The sequence below is a fragment of the Falco peregrinus genome, chromosome 8 (assembly GCF_023634155.1).
Source record: "Falco peregrinus isolate bFalPer1 chromosome 8, bFalPer1.pri, whole genome shotgun sequence".
Lineage (NCBI taxonomy): Eukaryota > Metazoa > Chordata > Aves > Falconiformes > Falconidae > Falco > Falco peregrinus.
In genome coordinates this window covers 54,918,245-54,941,722 of record NC_073728.1, presented here as the reverse complement: position 1 = coordinate 54,941,722, position 23,478 = coordinate 54,918,245, and the positions used below count along the sequence as shown (strand labels likewise).

The following is a 23,478-nucleotide window of genomic DNA, read 5'->3' as shown; positions in this document are numbered from 1 at the left end:
TTGGGCTGGGGGTGGTTTTGTCCCCTTCTCCCAACAGCACTTTGCCAGCACTTTGGTTTCAAATGTAAATTCAGCCCAGATCCCTTTTATGATCTATTGCTACTGACAAAAAACGATGCTACCTAAAATCTGTGAGTAATCCGCGGAACTGGAAAATTCAGCTATTTTAACCGCACACTGTTCTTCTGCCTCCTTTCCACGTGTGAACCGACTACCAGCTAGTCACTGTCTCCGTACTTATCACTTCCAACAAGCATCTCAGCCCCCAGACAGGCAACCAAGTAGCTGCATCAAAAACTGATCCTGGAGCACAACCTTTGTCATGTCCATTAATCACAAAGCCCCGTTAAAGAACACTCCTGTTGCTGCAATACACGAGCCTTGGTCCACACCACTAAAAGCCACTGAACACACGTGCTTAAGCCTAAACGGCTCCGTTTCCATTCCATGACTGTCCCTGCACTGTGCACGAACACTTTTGGCTGTATCTTCCCGGCCAGGAGCTCCCTGGGCCGCCTGGGAGACACTTCCTTCCGATGGCCCCAGCGGGGCATCGCGGCTGCCAAATTGGTGGTTTTCTCAGCATCTGTATTTATGGAATATGCTTCATCCTACTCATACAAATACACATGCCTTGTGTGGCACATTTTGTCCCCTTCTCCCAACAGCACTTTGCCAGCACTTTGATTTCAAATGTAAATTCAGCCCAGATCCCTTTTATGATCTATTGCTACTGACAAAAAACGATGCTACCTAAAATCCGTGAGTAATCTGCAGAACTGGAAAATTCAGCTCTTTTAACCGCACACTGTTCTTCTGCCTCCTTTCCACATGTGTGAACTGACTACCAGCTAGTCACTGTCTCTGTACTTAACACTTCCAACAAGCATCTCAGCTTTTCACATCTTCAACTGTCTAGTTAAAAATAGAGCAGATTCTAGCTTTCAGACTGCACCTCAACATGCCTCGTTTTGTATTCAAATGTCAGCTTCTCCAGCTCAGAACTCGCATTGTTTCCTGAATTCTATTGTTTCAGCTTTACTTTGGCCAAGTATGCATCATGTTCTATTAACCTTGACTATCGTTTTAAAATAAGTTAGGTTTTGCTGGTAGCAAGGCTACAGCTTACGCCACAGAGAAAGAAGGAGCTGATCGGATATTGCTGCATGCACTTTTATTGATTCCCCGATTCCCTAGTGGTTCCCTGCAAAAAGGAAACTCCTGCTGTTGAAGATTTGGTTTACTAGGAGAATTCTTCGCAACAGAGTTAAAGTACTCACGTGATTCACCATTGTAACTCAGGCAAGGCAGACTGCTTATTAAGTATTACACTATCTTGATCAACTGCAAATTGTGAATACATTCAAAATACTAATCTTAACACCGTTAACAGGGATTTTTATGTGGAAAGTATGTTAATACTGGCAACAGCTACAGTCAAACCTTGTTAATTATACCCTCAGCAGTAGCACAAACAATTACTGTATCTCCTCCGTTTTTACGGAATATTTAATAAGTGTCACTGGAGTGAGGTATTTTATTAGAATGCTGTTACTTTACAGAAAACACTGGGAGCCATGTATTAGCGTAACTAGGAATCATAACACAACCAAAACTCACCATTTCTGGTAAATCGAAGCAATGCATTATGTCGTCTTCAGCTTTTGCTTACTTTTAAAATTTCATAATTTACAATGGATCTCACAGTTAATTATGTAAGCAATAACACAATGCAGCAGAGAGATAAAATGGCCAGCTGCCATTTTAACACACCTGCATTTCATATTAATGAACCTGCCTATCTCAGATTGCTTTACAAACCATACGTGGGGGAATCCTTTCATCCACACCAGTCATAAGGAGAGGCACAATTTCCCATTTCTCCATGCTGCGCATAAAAATATTTAGCAGACCATAAACTAAGTTTGTTACATAAAAGTCTGAGCCTGCCCTTGAGAGATTTTCAAATTGCCGAGAAGATTCATTGACTTTATAATCAAAACACAAGTCAATGAGACTGAAACCCTTGGATTAGAACCTTGTGTTACAGTATTTAAGCAGAGATTGCCCATCTGAAACAAAAATATGGGGGAAATGAAAAAAGGCAAAATTAGTAATAACACCAGAATTAAACAGCCTTATTTCTGGGAAAGACTTGTAGTCAGGTGGATACAGCAAAAAGGCAGGCAAGGACTTCTGTTTCTCTGATTTCATTCTTCCACACAAATGTGCAAGTTATTAGTATTTCTTGATGACATTCTTTGTTTCCAAATCAGAGACAGTAAAACTTTACCAAATTTTTAGTCTGCAGGAACTATGCTATTAAATGGTTCTACTGCTGTTCTGGGGAACGTGCAGTTAGACCCTACGTGAGCACACAGATGAGGAAGTTTAGTCCTACCTACGATAAACCTCCAGGTATTGTTCTCTCACATCCTGGAAGAATACTGGTTCAGTACAGGACATCAAAAAGAAAAATCACTAAATCATCCTCAGATTGAGTGGTAATGTAGGTTTTCCACGACCATCTGCCCAGGCATGGAAAGCTCACATTTTCTCAGGCTCTGTTCTGAAATCTAACGTGATCTCAGGCCAAAGTGTGCCTGCGGGCTAACGTGATCAACAATACATGTGTCTGCATATATGAAGTGATCCTGTTTCACTACAGTATAAATACCACTGAACATACCCATTCCTCAGCAGTAAGTCCCTTTGTAATGGTACTAGGGTCTTCGCAGAACTCTTCCAGATACTGAACATTCACTCCCTCCCTACCCCCAGAGGCATAAATGCTGCCAGAAAAGGAACAGAGCAGGGCTTCTGTCTCCAAGGATTGCTAGCTCTGCAGAGAAAATTGAAGCAGTCACTGCTTTGTTCTTCCATCACATTTCTCCAAAGACATCCCCCTGTAAAAGCAAAGCTTGAACAAATTTTCTTGCCACTAACTGAAGAGCCGAGTTGATTCTGCCAGTGTGTACAGAGCAACATCTGCCTGTGAACAGCTGGCCCACCAAGGCAAAGCTGGGGGCTACTGCCTGCTGCTTACAATGGGAATGTTCCTCAAAAACCTAAGAAATCTCATTTAACTCACTGAAAGAAAATTCAGAAACACTTGGCATGAATGTTGGCCATACACAAACCAGTACTGGGCATGTGCTTCAAGCGACAAGCACTGTCTTGAGAAACAACACGGCTAAATTGACAACTTAATGCTTTCACACGCATAGCAAGGCATAGACAGTCACTAAGCAAACTGATCCCGGCTCATGAGTCAGCAGCAGCCGAGATGGTGATTTAGATTGAGCAAACATGTTCTCAAATGTTGGGTCGGAGAAGGTTGGCGACTTTTTTTTTTTTTTAATGAATTGCTCTGTGTGTGAATTGCTACCCTTCAAGAGATTACAAAACTGTGTGAAGAGTTACTAAGGCACACGGCATTTGTCAACTGCGTCTCCACCGTCAGTCTGCCATATAAGTAAAATCAGCGTTCTCCACTCATATGAAAAACAAAGCAACTCAACCTGCTACAGTTTTGGAATAAAAAGAAAAAAATACCACACAGCTGAAAGCAATAAAATTCAGTCCATTTTAAACATTAAGATTAATGCAAAACAAAAAACGTGTTCTCACCATCACCCTTTACCTGCGTCGTGCTCAGATGATTTAATCTCAGCTATCATGACTCACCAAAATTAGATTTCAGGAAGAAAACCACAACCAGACACAGATCTTACATGCTTCCGTATTTTATATATACTAGGGGGACTGCAAACTTCTGACTAGCAAATTTTGTGAAGGAACCTTAACGGAATAGTACCGCACTATGGTCTCCCAAGCTCCATAAACAAGGTGACTGAGGGAGCTTCCCTTAGGGATAGATACATTCAAATAGATTAACTTTTAGTATCAAATTGTCTCTCTGACAAGCCCTACAAAAAGTCAGAAATTATAGTTCATGTGTCCCGAAAACAGGTGATACCCGATAGCATTAATCAGAGCTTTGACTTTCAGAAAAACTTTCTCCCCATCTTAAATGGGCAGCTTCAGTAACACATTCAGAGCACCGATTCAGCCTCCCGGCCCCCTTCGATTTCTGTGACTGCCAAGACAGCTGGAAGTATATTCTTATCCCAGAGGCTGTTTTTCATACCGACAGACTGAATCCGCTCATTTTACACAGAGGAAGAGATGTCAGTGTTTTTTCCTCATCTATCCTTTCTGAGGCTATTACTCGTCTTAGATTTCCTGTAGGCAAGCAATGTGCACTTCGGACCGTGGCTGAGCAGGCTTTCATAGCGCTGAATAAACAGCAGCTGGAGAATCAGGACAGATAGTAGAAACTGTCCAACAACAACTTGAGAGCTAAAAGACTCTCTTTAAAATATACCTTTAAATATTTTAAATGCCTTTAAATCTGTACTAGATGGGTTATATCCATCTCCATCCCAACTAAGTTTCTTCACCGACGTGGAATGTAGCAGTTCATTTAGCGAAAGTAGCACCCAAGAGAAAGTTGATGGCTGACTGTGCTCGACCAGCAGTTTGTGCTGAAAGAAAATAGTTGAGATTCACATGCTGTGGAAATTCTGAAATTCCACCCAGCAGGCAATGTCCATCTTCTGGAGTCTGCCGGTAGGATTTATTTGTAGTTTCAGGACAAACTGAAACCCCAAAGGGATTTGCTATATCATCTTTCCTAGAAAGTTACTTCTCAGCAATTGAGAATCAGCCAAGGCCATCCCTACCAAGAGCAATTATTTTTAGTTTTGAACACTCCAGACTTCTGGCATTTCACCTCATTGAATTTTTTAGACTCTGCCTATGTAAGAAAATATAATTTATTAAACAATCAGAATGTATTTCACAGTCTTCAGAATAGGAAAATTTTAGAATGAATATACACATCCCCAACTGTAAATCAGATGCTGTATCCTGATAAATGCCTCTAATCGTATAGCATTGTGAATTGAAATAGGCCAGGGAGTACCATTAGTGAAGGATGCTGCTGGTTCCACCACCATAACATCAAAAGACTTAAATGCCCCCATATTCCAGGACCAATTTTCAGGTCTATCATACCTCTTAAACTTTTATCAGAAAAACCACTGATAAGCACATGCTGTCTAAAAGACCATTTGCACTTGAAAAACACATCAAGAACTTGTTAGCACATTGGGAGAGGCTGAACTATGACTGTTTCTTAACAATACTAATGCAGAAAACAGACCTAACGCTTCCCTTACCAGCCAAGTCACACGCTAAAACTGGTCAACACCGTCTAGTGCTGTTTGGCTGGCACAAAAAGCAGCACGGAGAAATCAGTTATTCACTGGGCAGTCACCGCATCGCTAGCCTCTCTGTTTTTTATCCAAAGCATACCAGCATTTTCTGTTAATTTTAAGGGATTGGAAGTATCTGCACGGAGTCACCAGCAAAACTTTTTGTTCTTGTTAAAAACTAGTTTCGAAAGGCATGAGCTTCTAAATTTGCATCATCTGAAGACAATGGCAATTTGAAGCAATTAGCATCTTGCAGAACTAATCCCTTTACAGCTCGATTCTGTAAGACCTGCATTTCCTGAAGCACCCACAGAAAAGAATGATACTCAACATCTATTTAACATTTACAAGACCATTAGCTGATGGCACAAGAGATTAGCAGCTCAGGTGCCAAGAGCAAAGTGCTGGTCAGTGCAGTGGGCACAGTTTGATTCCTACTGCAATACTGTATTTTGGGCTTCAGCTTTTTCTCACAAGGTACATGTGCATGTTCCAACTCACGGTTCCGCTCAGCAGAGTGGCTTCCAGACCAATCAGAATTATACTTCAGTGAAGTTTAGCTGTTTGTATCAATGTAAGAATAAAAAGTTTGGGGAATTCCTACCAAGGATGCAAAACTCCTGAATCCTTCATGCATGGTTCCCATTGAATAGTCCTTGAAGGGCAGACACGTTAAGGTGTAATGCTTCACATGACTTTTTAGACAGTTCAAGTTCCGGTATTTCAAATTAAAAGGCTGACCCTAACAAGCTCTTTGAAAAGACAGACTTTTCCCTTCTGTTGGTATTGGATCACAACCAGAGGACAATTAAAAAAGAATCCTTGTCTGTCTACGCCTTGCTTGGCTCTACTCTGGCCTTAGTCTAGTTATCTTTTTGTGCCAGCTGCACAGTGGTTTCTGACTTACATGGTACATTACGTGTGCCTCAGTGGTATTCTTCTCATCGAACACATCACCTGCCCAGAGAGCTCGATTTCAGAGCTGTACATTATATTTTCACCTTTATCCCTACGAATTAGCTGCAGAGAGCACGAAGTAGAAACAAGTGATGCAACTACAATTCTTCGGCTAGGTTGACGTGCTTAAGGCTGTGCAAAAAATAGAAACATCAGTGCTGGAACTGCTGAAAGGCTTTTCCAAAGCCACACAAGATTTCTAGTGAACACTCAACAAGCACCAAATCCACAAAATTAAGCAGTTAGCATTCAACATTCCCCAAAGACAACATCCGGACAAACAAGCAGTAAAAACGGTTCTTCTTACAGCCCGATTCAACAGACAGCTGTTCTACAGGCCTCTAGACATCACCCTTCCATTTCTGCAGCATTGCACGTGGATTTTGTACCAAATGAATGCAGTGTTCAGGGTACTCAGCACCTCTCAAGCAGTTATACCGTCCCTCACCCCCCCCCTACAAAAGCACACTCCACATGCCGCCCAGAACAGGACAGCAGACCTTAGCCTACAGCACTTTACAAATCGTACAGCCAGACGTGTGCACGTCATCAAAATCACTTCCCCAAGCCCCACGAGCTTCAGCCACAAAGGAACATGTTTCTACAGGAAGCTTAAAATAAAAAGGTTAAGAAGAAACATTGAGTTAAAAGTTTTATTCATTCAACATCTCACATTACAAATATTTAAAAATTATATGCATACTGGTATAAATAGTCATTTGCAAACTATTTAATAACATTAATTTTCACTAGCACTTCAACAAATGAACTCTTTAAAAAAAGTAACTTGTGTTATATAACTTAGAGTAGAACATACAAAAATATGAACTTAAACGTGAAAATGACTTTAATAAAAAATGAATTACCCTTATTTAAAATGCTATAATAAATACTACAACCTCCCCATACACAGTAAAAACTATATGGAAATTCAGCCAAGTAGTACAATTAACTGACATACTTAAATAACTTTTCCTTCTGATAATATGAGCAATACATTGGGGGAAAAACATATTAGGGATTAGTAAAAACTAGACACCCACTTGCTAAAAGTTTCACTTCCAAAAAATATAACAAAAAAATCTGATGAAAATTATAAAAACTAATTATACTTTAAAATTTAAAAATATAAAAAATAAAACAGTTGAATACAATATTGTCCCAATTCTTACAATGCTATCACAGTAGCTTTAAAATAAGATAATAAAATAAAGCAAATGACCAAAACCTTTTATTCCATTTTTTTAAAAATAATCTCAAATTTACATTAGTAGAAAGATTGATTTCTGATTCTTTTCTTTAGAAACACCAGCAAGAAAGAGGATTTACTAGAACAGTAGAAAATGACATTTTTAAATGTCTGCAATTAAAAACAAAGAATTACACTGCAAAGATCTTCCAGAAGTCTGAAATAGGTATTGCACATAACTTGAAGTTAACTTGCCACAATTCATCACATTCAAGTTTTAAATCACCTTTTAACAGAAGGTTTTAACTCTTCAAAAACAAAAGGGGTGAATTATCAAGTCTTTCCAACAGCATCCTTATAAAACGCTAAATTCATTCACTGCAAGTTTTAAATTTGCATTCTGCAGAGGTCTGTGTATGGAGAAGTATATACTATACCAAAAAGCACAGGGCAGTGGGGTTCCTTTACATATAAAATAATCAGAAACACTTTATTTTACATTGCAAAAATAACCATGTAATTACTCTGTAACTACATTGTAAATACATGGCCAGTGCCATGCTAGTGTGATAAAACTACATGCTTATTAACCCCTTTGCAAATTGAAGTGATACCCTAAGACTGGTAATCTAATTACATGTTAATTATGTTTGGAGCTACATGGTAACCCCAACTACAAATCCCATGTAATCAGAAGGACATGTAATCACTATTTAAGTACAGAGTAATGTATATAATTGTTTATGCCCTGTAAATCGAAGTGTAACCAAATAATCTGTAAACACGCTTGTCACACAATCACAAGTGAATATTAGTAGAATAACAATTTCTTACATTAGTCATGCATACTAACATTACATGCCTGCCACCTAGCAGGCTCTCTTTTATTCTTTAAATATAATTTAAAAGAGCAGACACATTTCTGCATCAAACACCTAACATCAATTTTTTTATTAATAATAAAAATGGCTAAACATTCACCAAAAACGTCTGCATTTGTGTGTAATTTTTAAAAACTTAGTAAGAAGCGGTAGACAATTTTGATGTTTCTTTACTTTTAAATTTCTACACTATATTTATGCATTTAAATTTCATGGGTCTAAAGACAGTGTCATTTGTCACTTTCATGCTTTTCTTCTTTAATTCTCAACTTTACATATACTATTTCTTAAATTATATGAACACCAAATACCTGGTGCTGGGCTAAGATGTTTAAGCAACATGCTTTCTTTTCTCTGCAGATTCTAAAATAGCATTGCCAGTGCACAACATCCATAATTCAAAATGTATGCAGAGCACTGAAATGTATAAAAAGCAGAATATAAGAAAATAAAATTTATTAAAATTATTTATATTAAAAAATGAAGTATATGAAGATCTCTCAGTAATAAAAGTACAAAAAGCTACTCTTTGCAATATGAAAAATTGAGGTATTGCATAAAGAGATATCCCGTCAGTGAAAAGTGTGCCTAAAAATGCTCACTGTTGGAAAAACAAGATATACAAAAGTAGTGCATAACAAATATACATTATGTGCATGACAAAATAAGTTAGCTACAAAAACACTGTACCGAAATTCAGCAGGTCATGTACAAAGGGAAAATTATTATTCAAAGCTAGTTCTCAAACAGTGTTATTTCTGGTAATGGTAACCCATCTCACCTGTTTACTGGGTAGGATCGGCACAATAGCACACCCCAAGCCACCTACAAGCATTAAAAAAATTAAAGGAACATTCCAACTATAATTATGTACTTCAGAGAAAAAAAAGTCCCTGACAATCTACACAAGAGCACTCTGCATTTGCATTACTGTTGTCAATATTTTCAGGGATTTCATTATAAAAGCAGCTCCCTTTCTATACTTGACTAGTAGACAGCAAATGTCTCCATTTTGACCTTTGGAACTTGGTAAGGTATAGTTCATTAAAGCCTGTATTGAAAATAAAAACTGCTTCTCATAAAGATAATCTGGGCTGGGGGAATGGGATGAGGGGGGCTGACAAAGGCTTTTAGCGGAGCAGACGTTTTCCAAGCAGTGCTGAGGCAAGTCTTTGGTTTGAGAGAATCTAGGATGGTATCATGCCACTCGGGCAGTTCAGAAGATTGCCACTAAATTTGTTTGTTTGCACACTGCTAAATAATCATTTGAGAAGTTGGCCAGGGCATTAGTTCAAAAGTAATAAAAATAATTTTCAGAACTACTCCTTCATACAGCTATTTCAAACTAAACCCCTGCACCCACTCTTTATCATTCCATTCACATGTACTGCGTTAATGCTTCTCAAGGTAGAACTTAATAATAAAGCAGGCATTAACTTAGCAATGTTGGCACTTCAAATACCTGTGTTTATTTCCTCATATTAAGTTCTGAAGAGGTGGAATCATAGTTGGGATTCTTTCTACAGGAAGAGTAAGAAAGGCATATGCACACTTGCACCATTTCATGCTCAAATTCAGAAAACAGTGCAAAACAAGACTTGGAAACTAACGTAGGTTCATGCCTTCTGTTACAACTAAGTTAGAGGGTATTTAAAACTAACTTTACATCCAAGATGGGAAACGAATAAACAGCCAATTTTAGTTTGTGTGACACAATGGAATATCAAAACTTCAATAAAAATCAGTGATATCCTTGAGGTATTTTTAGGTTTTCTACTTTTTCATGTCAAAATGGAGAGCAAAGGCTGGCCCCTGATGAATGTTAGTATATTAGGATATAGAGTTATATATAGCCATCAAAAATAAAATCTATATATTTATCCTTCAGGAGAGGAAATGCCAGTTAACTAGTTGTCATTACTCTAGCTTTGGTAGGATTTCTAGGGCTGTAACCAGACAATTTTCTTTTTAAGGAAAAAAAAAAGTGCACTCCCCCCTCAGTAGTAACTTTACTCAACTTTTACATTCAGGAATTCTTAAAATGCAATTAGTTTGATGAAAATATAGTAAGCTCTGCCTATCTCATTAGTAATTTGGATGTGGGTGGTAGTCAGAGGCATGGTCAGATACATACTGAGCTAAAATTTCATCCTCAAAACCCTTAACAGATTTTTTAAAAAGATCCATTACTATAATGCTGCTTCAAATTTGCTCATGCATTTTTGTTGCTTTAAACATGCTCTTTCCTGTTGGTAGGTAAATGCTAGCTTCATCTGTTGCTGGAAAAAATCCGAAGTCAAAATAAAAAGAGAGGCAAAAACAGGCTTCCCTGGGGGAAAAGTGTCAGAACAGACTGATAGTGTTATTGTTACATGGTTATTTTAATAAAAGTATTCTTATGCTCTTTATTAACAATAATTTAATTAAAAAACCAAAATACTCTATTGTTTCAATTCTCTTAATATTTTTCTCTCCTCTTAAGAAAATGTTGCATGAAATTAAGTGTTCTCTGGGTAGTAAAGACAAGAGAATGCAACTCACTTGCAACATGTTATCAATACGAAAAGGAGCTCCCAATACAGTTTTCAATGACAAGATTCTACAAAAAAACCCATATTATAGGTCATTCTTTCGTTATACTATTGTTAAATTACAGACTACTACAAAAGGGCATGCTATCTTGAATAAGAGAAAGGGTAGGGTGGGGTAGGGACAATCAGGATAACAGAAGAGTGCACTTAATTTGAGGCCTGCATATGAGCACTGCAGTGATCATTTAGTTCCAGCGGAATGAAATATGTCTTGGGCGATCTCCTCCCTCCTTCACCAGGGGCTTGTGGAATTCCCTGCCAGCGCGTGAATGGATAGCAGCCCAGCAATATTCACAGTAATACTGCAGACAGGTAACATTAGCACAGAAAAATGGAGCAAATTTTCCACCGCAACGGGCCCCCTGACATTCATCACAAAGCTGATCATCCAAGACATATGGCTTAACTTCCACCTGTATTCAAAAAATGAGAAGAAAGTTTAGAATTCTTAATAGCAATGTAGATAATGACAATTCCACACTATTTATTATCCGTGTTCTAGCAGGACTGTGATCACGGTTCTGTAGCAGGGAACATCGCACTCAAGGACTTTCCCCCCCAGTACACATGATCATTGCCATTAAACACCCAAAACTGCAGGAACCTCAGAACAATTCTGCTCCCACTGTCCTGGATCCTTAAACACACCCCAAAACCAATGCTGACCATCAGCATCACACACGGTGTCACTGATTTACAGAAAGGACCAATCAACCTATTGTTACAGAACTAGTACACGGATTCACATCAAAACCCTGGAAAATTCTGGGGGTTTATTTTTAAATATGGTGATGCACAATTAAGCTCCTACCCTTTCAGGTAAGAAAGTAAGCAGTTTACACAACACTGTAACTGCAGATTAAATATGCACGTGGCCTGCAAATCTCAATGGCTGAATTTCCAGCTTTAAAAAATGTATTTTATTATCTTAATAAACTGCTCATTTCTGTCTTCTTCTTCTGTGGCTTAGTCCTCTCAGCAAAAGGAAACCCACGTAATCTTTTTGGGATCAAATGAGAAGCTTAACACGGGACCGATGCCCACCTACGCTGTTGGCATTAAGGGCCAGATGATGAGCAGTAATTCAGTACAACAGACAAGAAAAGAGAAGAAACACTTCAAGTTCTTAACTGATAATGACTCACAGGAACTTACCAGCTGGTGCTCCAAGGATGATACATCTACACTGCAACATCTGCAGGCTAGTAGCTTTTAATGTAGGCATTTGCATACCAAAACCAAGCCTGCTGTACTGTGGGCTACAAAACCCTGCTCACGGCACTCAAGAGCACCTTCTCTGTGACAGCAAAGCAAAGCTTGCTGCTCGCAGTATCCAAGCTGGCTACAGCACAGTTCATTTAGACATGCCTGCATGTTTAAATCACAACTGCGGCACTGCTATCCCCTAAAAGGCTCAGATTCACCTCAAAACCAGTAATCACCTCCATTCCTTAGGTCCACAGAACTGTGAAAGGTCCACGTGACATATCAGAAGCACAACATAAAACTCCATGTTAACAAGAAGATAGGTACAAGTTCCTGTTCTAGAAGTGTCTGTGAGCCTTCTCTGAAGCTCATGTAATTGGATGTTTTCATAAACATTTCCAAATATCCAGATTGTGGCTGGTGTCTCTACTGTTAACCTGTTAACTCTGCCTCTGGCTTAGGGATGTTCCTTTCTGTATCTCACAAGCCTCAGAGGTATGCCAGCTCACAGAAATAGGAACGTTCACAAGTTCCTGCATTTTTAAACTTAGCCAATTTTATCACAGTCCAGACAGAGCACTGCAATAGTTTGATGTCATTTGTGCTTACAGTATATATAAACTACCTGTAAACAATATGACAGCCTTTTTTTTTTATTTTTCAATTTTTCTCCTCTTCCACTGCTAGACTTGCATTTCTCAAACAGCCCTTCATGCCAACTCAGAAGAATGAATTTGTAAAAAAGGAGACAAATATTCCTAACACCACATTCATCACCTAGTTTGCTATGTAGTTTGAAGTTGGGTACTCATTGATGAGTGTTGTCTTCTGTAAGTGCTAAGAGCAGAACCTACAAATACGCTATGCAGGCCTCCTTAGTGGCAATTCTGCTGCTCTATTATGGCTACTCAAACACAGAGGCCGAACTACAGCACAGCTAATTGTACCTCTGCTTGCTTTCGCTACTGCAGCACTGGTTTTCCTGCAAGTTTGCAACCCATAGATACTAGTCGAGTCCTCGGCGCATTTATTCAGTGTGTTGAAGTGCATGTGTCAAATACAGACAGCCTGCAACTGTTACTTGTGCTACCTACAGCAAGATCGCCCAGCTACAGAGAAAAAGCTTAAATTACAGCAACTTCCATCAGGGACGCTTAGGGTGGCAGCACCCATCAGAAGCTCTGCAGTGGTGGGTGCTGCAACCACCGAGTATTTAATTTGCATTACCTCTTTGAATGTCACATCTTTTAGCAGCACCTCCTTGCCTAATTTTACAGGAAATCCCTTCTTACTACTAATTTTACTTTGATTTTTTACAGAAACACTTTAGTAGTACCTTATTAATAAAAAGTAGCATTACCACTGTTGTACTTTTCTCTCTCATGTGCCCAGCCCCTCCTATATGAATCCTCTGAGCACTTATCTCCCCATATTTCTTCTGAACCACACACAAAATGGGGAAATAAGGAGCAGTGGGAAGAGAGAAGGGGAAATAGATTGCAAAATCTTTGCTAGAGTTCACAAGTACTTACTTAAATTTGTAGTCCCACCAGCTTCAATGGACCTATTCACCCAAGTGTCTGCTTATGCAAGCAGAAGTTGCACAAGGGCGGCCCAAATTATTTGTTCAAAGCCGTACAGAACTTATTTCAGAGCCAAGATAGAACAAAGACATTCCAATTCACAGGCCCACAGTCAAACTGTTGTTACAATTCTTCCACCCAAGCTTTACGGTCAAAGCAGAAGAGAAATGATAATCAGACATAGCCAAGTTTGGGGTTTTTCCTCTAGTAATTATAAAATTAAGATTAATGACAGTCATGTAAGAAAAATCCAGAGACAAAGCATGAATTAGACAGAACTGTAGGATCCAAGTTTCTCAGAACTGTGGCCTGAAGATCACTGTAATTGGCAAAGGCACATTTTATATAGATGAAGGCAGAAGAAAGCAACATGCAGATCTATTTGGCATATTCCTTTAATTTATAATAGCAAAGGAATAAAATAACCAGACACGACCTTTATGTAAGCTATGGAGGATGACTGTGAGGCTGTAATGCACACTGACGAGTTCACAACGCACTACTATGGTGCTCTTTAGGAACACCCAGCACACTATGTGTAACACTAGGGCCATATTCTGCCCACTCTCTCGAAAGATGCAGAACAGGAGTAAGAACTGCTCCATCCTTGGCAGATACCTTACTCCCTGACATTATACAAACACTACAAGTGCAAATACTTGCAGTGGGAGTATATGACGAGTACAATATTCTTATGAAAGGGCAAAGCAGCTGACATGCTTCCCATCATGCTATGCAATTTGAGAAAGTCTGCTTCACAGTTGCCTCCCACGTTCCAGAACCAACAGCTCTGTACCACTCCTTCATTTTTATTCTGTGTTGTATCTAAGCGGAACAATCTAGCCCTAAATATGCAATTAATCTGATATAACATTTACAGTCTTCACAATGACACACATTTACATGGAAAAGCATTTCTAGAGAAAGCACTGAACAAAAATAGAATATGCTTGAAGACCTTACCCGTTTATCTATCTCTCCATGCTGCAGCTGAACAAAGCGAGCACTGATAGCAGCTATGTAACTCTGTTGATTAGAAAATGCAACCCGCCCAGCTCCTTTTGGGTACTTCAGCTCAGGGTCTGTGTCAATTCCAGCATAGCACACCCCTCCATACAGCCGATCCATTATCATTGCAAGTTCCACTAAACCAGAAAGGAAAATGAAACAGTGGTGTAGACTTGGCATTTTTTTTTCTAGAAGCATCAAATGAAACAATCCAATTGTATTCATGTTCCCCACTGTAAGTGTCAAGAAGACTTAATACTTCCCTTGCTGAAATAACTTGTTTCCCCCGTTGCTCCCCAAATCAGACTGCATATTCAACATGCCCAGTGCTGCGGAACACGCAGTGTACCTGCTCGTAAAGGCCGAGGAACACCACCAACAAAAATGGTTTTTCGTGGGTCAAGAGGCTGTGAACCATCCATTACAAAATCACTATCACTAAGGTTCCAAGGCCGGATCTGAACCTATGGACAAAAAGCCTTTTTTTTTTAACCATTCACAATTCAAAGTATCTCAGTAATATAAATTAAAACAGTATCCTACAGAGAAGAAAACCTCTTAAATGGCTGTACTTTGTAAACTTGTTTTCTACTTGTTCAGCAACCATTTCTCAAATTGAAATGCTAACAAGCTCAGTTAAGACAGACCACTTGATCATACCGAATTTTACCACTTCCTTGTTACCCAAATTTCTGGGAAAAAAACCCCCTCACCCTCTACTTACGCATTTACTTAATCATGACCAAACTGTGCTGTACGAACCACACTGGTGCATACGTATCAACACTATTTGTGTTGTTCTAGGCGAGTGTAAGCACTAGACTAGCGTTATCTCAATGCAACAGGCTCCAGCGTGCAAAGCCGCGTGTTTATTTACTATGCAAAACTAGCTGCTTTATACTTGCCTACAGCTGGCCAAATATGAAGCACAGGATTATAGCAGAAGTCTCTCCAACTATTAACAGACTCACATCAGCCCCAAACCCATCTGTACTGATAATTTACAGTTCAATACCACGTTATGTTTTTTTTAATTTAATTTGTCTCTGTCAAAACATATTACATACGACACTCAGGCAATATGAATTCTACATTTTAATCAATAATAAGCGTAAAATACCTGTCTGGAAATATATTGGTTACATCAGCAATGGTGAAATTTAGCAAAACTTCTTCTAACAAAAATACGAACTGTAACTAGACTAAAAAACTTCATAATGTCTAGTTTAAAAATAAGTAAGCTGGTCTTCCCTTTGAGAACTTAAGGCACCATAAAGAAAATTAAACACTCTGAAGACATAAAAAAGGAAAAAAAGGCACCTGAAGAGAACAATTTCTGGTTATCATACAGGAATTGTGCAGGCCCTAACAATTCCACCTACCGGTTTGTCTTTGATAGTGGGGCTGGAAACACAAAGATAGAGCTTTCCATCTTCTTCAATACATGCATCAATCAGGGCCTGTACAGAGCTTTCATCTTGGAACAGCAAAAATGCATATCCTATGAAAGGGAAAATGAACACGTGACTTCATTTGTCTGTTTGCCTACAGGAGAGTAATTTAACCCAGAGTTATGCTTGGCACCGCGTCATCATGCTACCATACACTAAGGGTCAATCTTTAAGGTGCTCACACACATTTCCAAGCCAGCCTCCTGCAAGTCCTCTGCACTGACATGATGGAAAGCAGGGAGCCTGCTGATCAGCACACTCGCTCCCCACTTCCTTTAAAAAGGGTAAGCCAGCAGCATGAACTGAACAAAACCCACAGCTGTAGAGGCAAATCTGCCAAGATGGTTGTTAATATCAGGTACGAATCCTTCCCAGCTTCTGTGGAGGGCATTTCATCCCTTTAAAGAGGGCTAGTCTTGACTATTACAAAAATGAAGAACAACAGGGAGAGAAAAAGGAAAATGGAATAAAGTAAAAACAGGAGTTTAAGGAAGAATTCTTTTAGTGCAGAGTAACTGTAACGCCACTTTCTAAATTCCACCAGTTTATAATAATCCCAAGGATTCAAGTTTTTCCCTCTCAATACCGGGTCACCAAAATGTTGTCTAAAATAGAGTCTTATCAAGAAAAAATATACTAAAATGCTCCTATGTTATTGGTTATCAGACATTTACCTTTAGGAGGAAAATAAGATTTGCTCTCTGCCTTGTGTGGCCAGTCTACAATTAAAGGTCCAAAGCGACGAAAACTAGCAGTGATCTCATCTGTGAAAAGAGAAAGGAAGAGGCACAAATTGAAATTGAAATAAAACTGAATGGAAGACATCTAAAGACACTGATTTCGGGTAGCTTCATCCTATAAATAAACATTCTGTGACCCTAAAGGTTCAGCAGCTCATAGCAGTGCTTACTAGCTGATGGGGAATCTTTATGACCAGTCAGAACATCCATTATAAAACAAGACAGGACAAAGATCAAGCCTTTCTTTCTACTGATGATCATAAATAAAAGCATGTAACCCACCAATTTGCAGAAATGGATTCACTGCATTTATACAGCTATAATAACCCAGCTTCAACTATTCTCCCACGAAGAGTTTAGAGACAATTTGCTGACTTGCTAGTAAGCAATCAGCTCTGCCGATATGACTTATAATTGCAGAAAGACTTGGAAAAAATGGACAATCACAAGACCCAGCCATGCTTGTTCATATCACATGCTAGTGACACATGTGCAATCACTATCTGAGCTCGACCTCAAACTAACAGAGTAAACTGGCAGGACACAGTTTTGTAATTTTATAGGAGAGAGCGTATCACTATATCAAGAAGCAATTCTTGCATCCATTTAAATTCTGCCTCTGACCTCAGATTACTGGTAGAGATTTGCATATGCTAGCCCCACAGAAGTCTAGTTTCAATTGAAATTGAGCAATTATTCCCTTTTCCTTCTCCACAAACACACTTGAACCATCACTAGTTAAGTTTCCTGAGTAAGAATTCGTCATTAAAAAACTGAAACAAAAGAACAACTTTCACATTGCTGGAATGTCATCTAAACTGGCACGCTGCTCAGCTGTGTTCTGTTGATGGTATTACACGGCTTTCTATATTAGGATGCTTTGTTGGGGGTTTCTAATACACAGTTTAGAGGATTTTCCCCATCCTCAAATTTGGTTAGAAATCTGAAAAGGTGTTACTAATTATGCCTTTTCCAGTTTGTTTACATTCTTTGATGGCATTGCTAATGAAATAGCAATTGACAATCCACTGCTCCGACAGCTTCTCTGTGCACTGCAGATCATCAGGAAGATATACAACAATGGTCACGTGTCAAGGTTACATGCTGCTGCTGAAGATACAAACCAAGGAGAACAATATTTACAAGGTATCTACTCTTAATATAGATCTCCATTTAGAACAGCACAACACAAATTTCATGCTGAAGCCCATACATAAAATGCTTTCTAGAAACAGGACCAGAAAAACCTAAAAAACTCAGCTGTGATGTAGATTTTAGCTTGTGTACTCCTAATTCTAATTCACATTTGTGCATTTAACAGGAAGAACACTGACAGAAACAAATGAAAATTTCAAGCCACCCTCCTAGCAAAGGTTTAGGAAGAGTCCTATTCTTAAATAACTAGGGTCCACAGAGACCAAACTATTCCCGTGCTCATCTGCTTTTAAAACCACAAAGGTGTCAAAAGTTAAAAAACAAGCAAAACCCCAAAAACAACAAAGAAAAAGATACCATATGACCATTCTTTCATATAACACCATGTCATATCTGACCTTTTAACAATAAAGTAGCTCTTATGCTTGACACGAAAGTCAGGGTGTCATGTCACAGTAGTATATACTGCAGTGCATTACAAACACTCTGTGGGTACTAAAATGATTCTGTGATTAAGAAAAAGCAACTTTTCAGACTTACAGTTGCTGTAGCTCTTTATAAATGCCATCTCAGCACATTCATACATAGAGAATACAGAATTCTGGTGAAATGAAGCTTCACAACACTCATGCATGACTTTTTTTTTTTTTCTTTAATAACAACTGCAGTATTGTGTCACCTTTGTCTTATATGATGGACCCACCACAAATTCCTGGCTCCTCACTGTATGCAACTGCCTCTGCACAGATTCATTCCTGTCTCAGTCCTTGCCATGCCCACGTTACCAGCTACCACAGGACACAATCACTGCTGGAAACAACTTCTGAGAACTACATATAAGCATACAAAGAGCTATGACTTACCTATGCTATACAAAGTTTACAAAACTACTAGCAATACTTTTCCTACTACTGGCTTCTGGTGCCTATAAAATGATTGCCATGTATTTATGAGTTTCAACAAGTGATATTTACTTGTTTATTTTTGCACCATTATCCCTTTTTTTTTACAATTTTTATACTGTAAGAAGTCAGTTAAATGTGTGGTAACGCACGATTTTGTTCTTTAATGACAGAACAATGCTATAGCCTAAACTATCTTGAATCATCTCACATTTGCCATGGACTGAAAGTGGTAATATGCAAAGAGCCATTTACATATAAAAGCCTTTCTGTAGAGTTTGGAAAACAATCATTCATGAGCTAACAGACAAAAGGTTTCACACCACAGCTTTGTCATCAAGCCAGAAAAAGCTTTTCTGGATAAGATTCTCTGGGCGTACCTTCATCAATATCTGGTGGCAGTCCCCCAACAAAGACTTTACGTGAATACCGTTCCACTCTTTCTCCATTCTGATGGGAGAAGCAGTGAGGTGATCCTAAACCACTGTGAAGAGTCTGATCCCCACGTCCATCATCCAAGAACCCGTCTTCCATTGGAAACAGTGAAGACTGACCTAAAAAGGAGGTTAAAGAAAAAAAAAAAAAGGAAAAAAACATACTAACAAAGCACACACAGTTTATATAATTAAAAAAAAAATGCACTAGCTGCTACATTAGCACTAAAACTGTTCGCAATTTTCCCCTTTAATGAGCAGTTACATTCTCAATTTCATATGACCTTTTAGTTTTCAATATCATTCAGTAAATCGAATGCATTATTTCAGAGAAGATTGCTACCTTCTTCATAACTGCACTACAACTGATGAAGAATTGAAACAAACCCGAATTTCTAATGGATGCTCAAGTTGACTGTCTTCCATAATATTTCATGTTGCCAATTAAATTTCTTTTTAAAAGGTGTAAAATCAGAAGAGAATATAAGCTTTTTCTTCCCTGAGACTTTCCCAATAGCAGACATCACTAAAACCTAAGCTGTATATATAATTTTCAGAGAAGAGCTTCTTACAATGAGTAGATATAATTTCATGGTGCAGATGGGAAAATAAGAATTCTATCAGCTAAATATATTTAACATTTTAATTACCTGATATCAAAACATACCATAAGCCACCCACTTGTAAATTACAAAAATAACCTGATAAAAACAGGAAGATCCACTGCAATTTACCGCAAATGAAGACTGAAAACTAGGCAATACTGTGTCATTCCTAGAAGCAAGTTTACTTAGATGTTACAACAGAGTTTCGTTAATGGACTCACTCTAAGAGAAAATGTTGTAAGCATGCTTCCCCTCACAGCCCAATATTCTATGATAATCCTTTACCATAGATTTCTTTAATAATATTTATTACTTTTAAATAAGATTCTTTGATTTATAAATGCAACTGTTTAACATCATAAATAGAGCACACAAGCTGATCTCTTCCATGAATTCACCCTTTAGTTACAGTACTCAATATCTAGGCAACAAACTGAATAGACTTCTACTCATTTAAGGAGCAATTTGGGAATAAATAAATATATATAGGGAAAGTAAACACATAAATGAGGTGTGCTACAAGTTTTAGGATATATTTCCTTTTACCTATGATGTGATATACTCTAATTCATTACAATCTACCACAGTAATGTATTGGTAAGGTTAATTTATCTTGCTCTTCCTTCTTTCCTCTGAAATACATTGATTTTTAAAAAAGAAAGCATCTTGAAAACAGAAAATTTGACCAATTCAAATATCCAGACATTTTATATGCAAAAATCAAACAGCTAACAAGGGGGGGGGGGGGGGGGGGAATACAATAAAACCCACAGTCCATAGAAGTTACACAAATAAAAAATGGAAGACTCTGTCATCTTGCTTTATTTGAAATTCCAATAATCCTTGTACACCTTTCATTAAAATAAAAGTCAACTATAATCAAACCTATTTCTGTAGCTAGACAATCCTGGTTCCTACTATGATAACAATATTGAAACGTAGACTGAAATGTTATTTTGTCTTCCCCTAATGAACTGATACACATGTCATTTGTTTCACCTCTTAAGATCCCAGTCCTGCAGGTACTGTTGGAAGGGATCAATTCTCCATACCTTACATGTAACCTTTTCAGGTTGATCAGCATTACCACTGCTGTTAGATAATTCAACATGCATGCTTGCAGGATCTGGTTCTTTAACCTAACAGGCCAGGATGTATATTCGCTATGGTCTATGCTGCATCAGGGAAAGCATCAGCACTCAAGAGAACCAAAATAAACTTCTCCAGCATTGGCATTCATAGCATACCCACAACCACAGCAACGTAGCCCTTCAGTCCACTGTAAGGACTGTGATCATTTCAGCCTCAATACTACTGCTGTGAAGTACTACCTAATTCAGTTAAAATGTTTATTTATGGCATGCAGACTATGTAAACTGTTGTGAAACTGATCCTTTATAAACTTAAATTTTGGAGTTTGCCCTCTAGTAACAACTTAATGTTATTTCTCCCATGAGACATTGTCAACATTAGAAAATTAAATAGGAATATTGTTACCTCGCCTTCTCCCATATGTCCTTGCTGCATGTTAAATGAGAAAGAAAACAGCCTTTCAATCATTGTTATAAGGACCAGAAGACCTTGTTTTATCGCCTTTATACTAACTCAGTGCTTCTCAAGCCTTTTCACACTCCAGGTCATTTAAAATGGTGTTCACAAGCTGACCTCCCCCACCACCCGCAATACCATGCCTTCCTTACACCATCTCTGTCACTTACTGATAAAACATGTTGATAACGAGGCTGACAAAGTGTATCTGTTTACTCAAAGAGACTTGTTTGAAAAGAATTTTAGTTCCTAATTTGCACATTTATCTTCAATCTATTCCTTAGTCCTCTGCTGGGTGTATGCCTACAATTAAATTTATCTTTCCTCGTGCACCAGGTCTCCTGACACATTCTGCTACATCCCATGCTCTCTACCCTCCCAAATTCAAGCATACTCTTAACACTGAGCTTCATCTGAACTGTAGGAAACGACCTAACACAAGGAAAGCGGAGGACTATTGTGTTAAATTTATTTTTGAAATTAGGTTGCTATAACAGCTTTGCACAACTCGCCGAATCCTTGGTTGAATTCCTACTGGCAAATAAACCTGAAAAACTTAAAAGTCACGGAGAAAGGTCTGGGCCACTAAAACGGCCTTTCAGACCTCCTGCACATAGTGTGCACCAGTCTGGGTTCTCTCACACTAACTTCATACTTTGCTGTAATTGTTCGACAGTTACCCACTGCTTCCTACTTCTCGTTTTCCAAAACAAATCAATTCTACCACTAAAAAATACAACATTTTTCTGTGCTGGCTTCCAGAATCCACTGTCAGAATATGGCCAAACTTTCTAATCAAACTTGCACATTCTTTCTCTTTTAATCTCATTAAAATCTAAAAGCAAGCCAACTGTTTTCAAAACTTGGATTCTCCTGGCAAGTACTATGAGAAACTCTGAGCACATCATGCATTTTATTTTGCTTCCTCATTTAAAACTGAGACTGACAATTAGTTTAAACATTTAAATATTTGTAAACCACAACAAAACAGGAGATGTTTCCTCTTTCAAAATAAAAATTCTATCAATCCAATTTACTTCACAATTATTTAACATCTGTAAGATCATTTTAATTCTCTGATCTTTTGCTGATAGAGATACTCATAATTAACACCAAGAATACAAAATAACAAAGCCCTAGTCTTCAGACTGCAGCATATTCTCCAGTGTTCACACAGGCGCTGGCTTTACTGGAGAATCGTAAAGGCCGAGGGCCTTTGCAAGTATAATGCTTCCATGGTAATCTTTATTTAGAAATCCAAGAAGCTCACGTAGTCCTCAAAGCAGAAAGTTTTAAGGAACCTGTCCTTCATGGAAAGCTATCAGCAATCTTACCACATTTCTGACAAGGCTCAGAAGCCTCTGCACATTTTAGAAAACGTTAAGCACTTTCAAAAACAGCTCTGCCTATAAAGCCATAAAAATCTTGCTTGTGGTTTCTAAATTACTAACAAAACCACACAAACTCCTTCACTTGGTACACCCATTCTTGGCAACAAAGCATGCAGCACAGATATGATTCCCACTGCAGATCTGTGACCACAATTTAGGTCAGCAGACTCCTCACTGCTTTGCCACCTGTGTCACTTCAAGGCAATAGGATTTTTCTCCTTTACTAGTAGGGAAAAATCCAAAAAAAACTCAGCCAGCAGCTAGGAAGTATTTCCAGTGCCAAATACTACTGAAGAGGTTTTCAGAATCAAATACTAAGATTGTATTTTCCCCTTCATTTGATTCTTATTTTCTGCATTTGCTTCATCTAACCCACAAAATACCAACACTTGACATTTCAAAACATTTCTCAGGAGCCAGTTTATAAACTGCTCCAGTACAGAACAGATACAAACTTTCCCTGCTCACTGAATTCAGAGCTCATCACACGCCATTAATTTCACACAATGCAATACACAACACAAACTAAAGAATGCTTTTTTGGCAGGCCAGGAGGAC

At 38.4% G+C, this 23,478-nt stretch overlaps 1 protein-coding gene across 2 annotated transcripts in view; it reads right to left on the bottom strand.

Moving 5' to 3' along the window:
• Positions 1-6,875: 6,875 nt before the first annotated feature.
• Positions 6,876-23,478, bottom strand: part of CPEB4 (cytoplasmic polyadenylation element binding protein 4) — a 45,257-nt gene continuing 28,654 nt past the window's right edge. The window contains exons 3-9 of one of the 2 annotated variants that reach the window (XM_027778789.2): positions 21,479-21,502; positions 19,323-19,496; positions 16,820-16,909; positions 16,077-16,195; positions 15,044-15,158; positions 14,650-14,831; positions 6,876-11,310 (exon numbers count right to left, since the gene is read on the bottom strand). In XM_027778789.2, coding sequence (XP_027634590.1) covers positions 11,083-11,310; positions 14,650-14,831; positions 15,044-15,158; positions 16,077-16,195; positions 16,820-16,909; positions 19,323-19,496; positions 21,479-21,502 — 932 coding nt within the window. In that variant the 3' untranslated portion in view covers positions 6,876-11,082. The remainder of the gene's footprint in view (positions 11,311-14,649; positions 14,832-15,043; positions 15,159-16,076; positions 16,196-16,819; positions 16,910-19,322; positions 19,497-21,478; positions 21,503-23,478) is intronic. The other variant, XM_013294700.3, reaches the window with a different exon arrangement.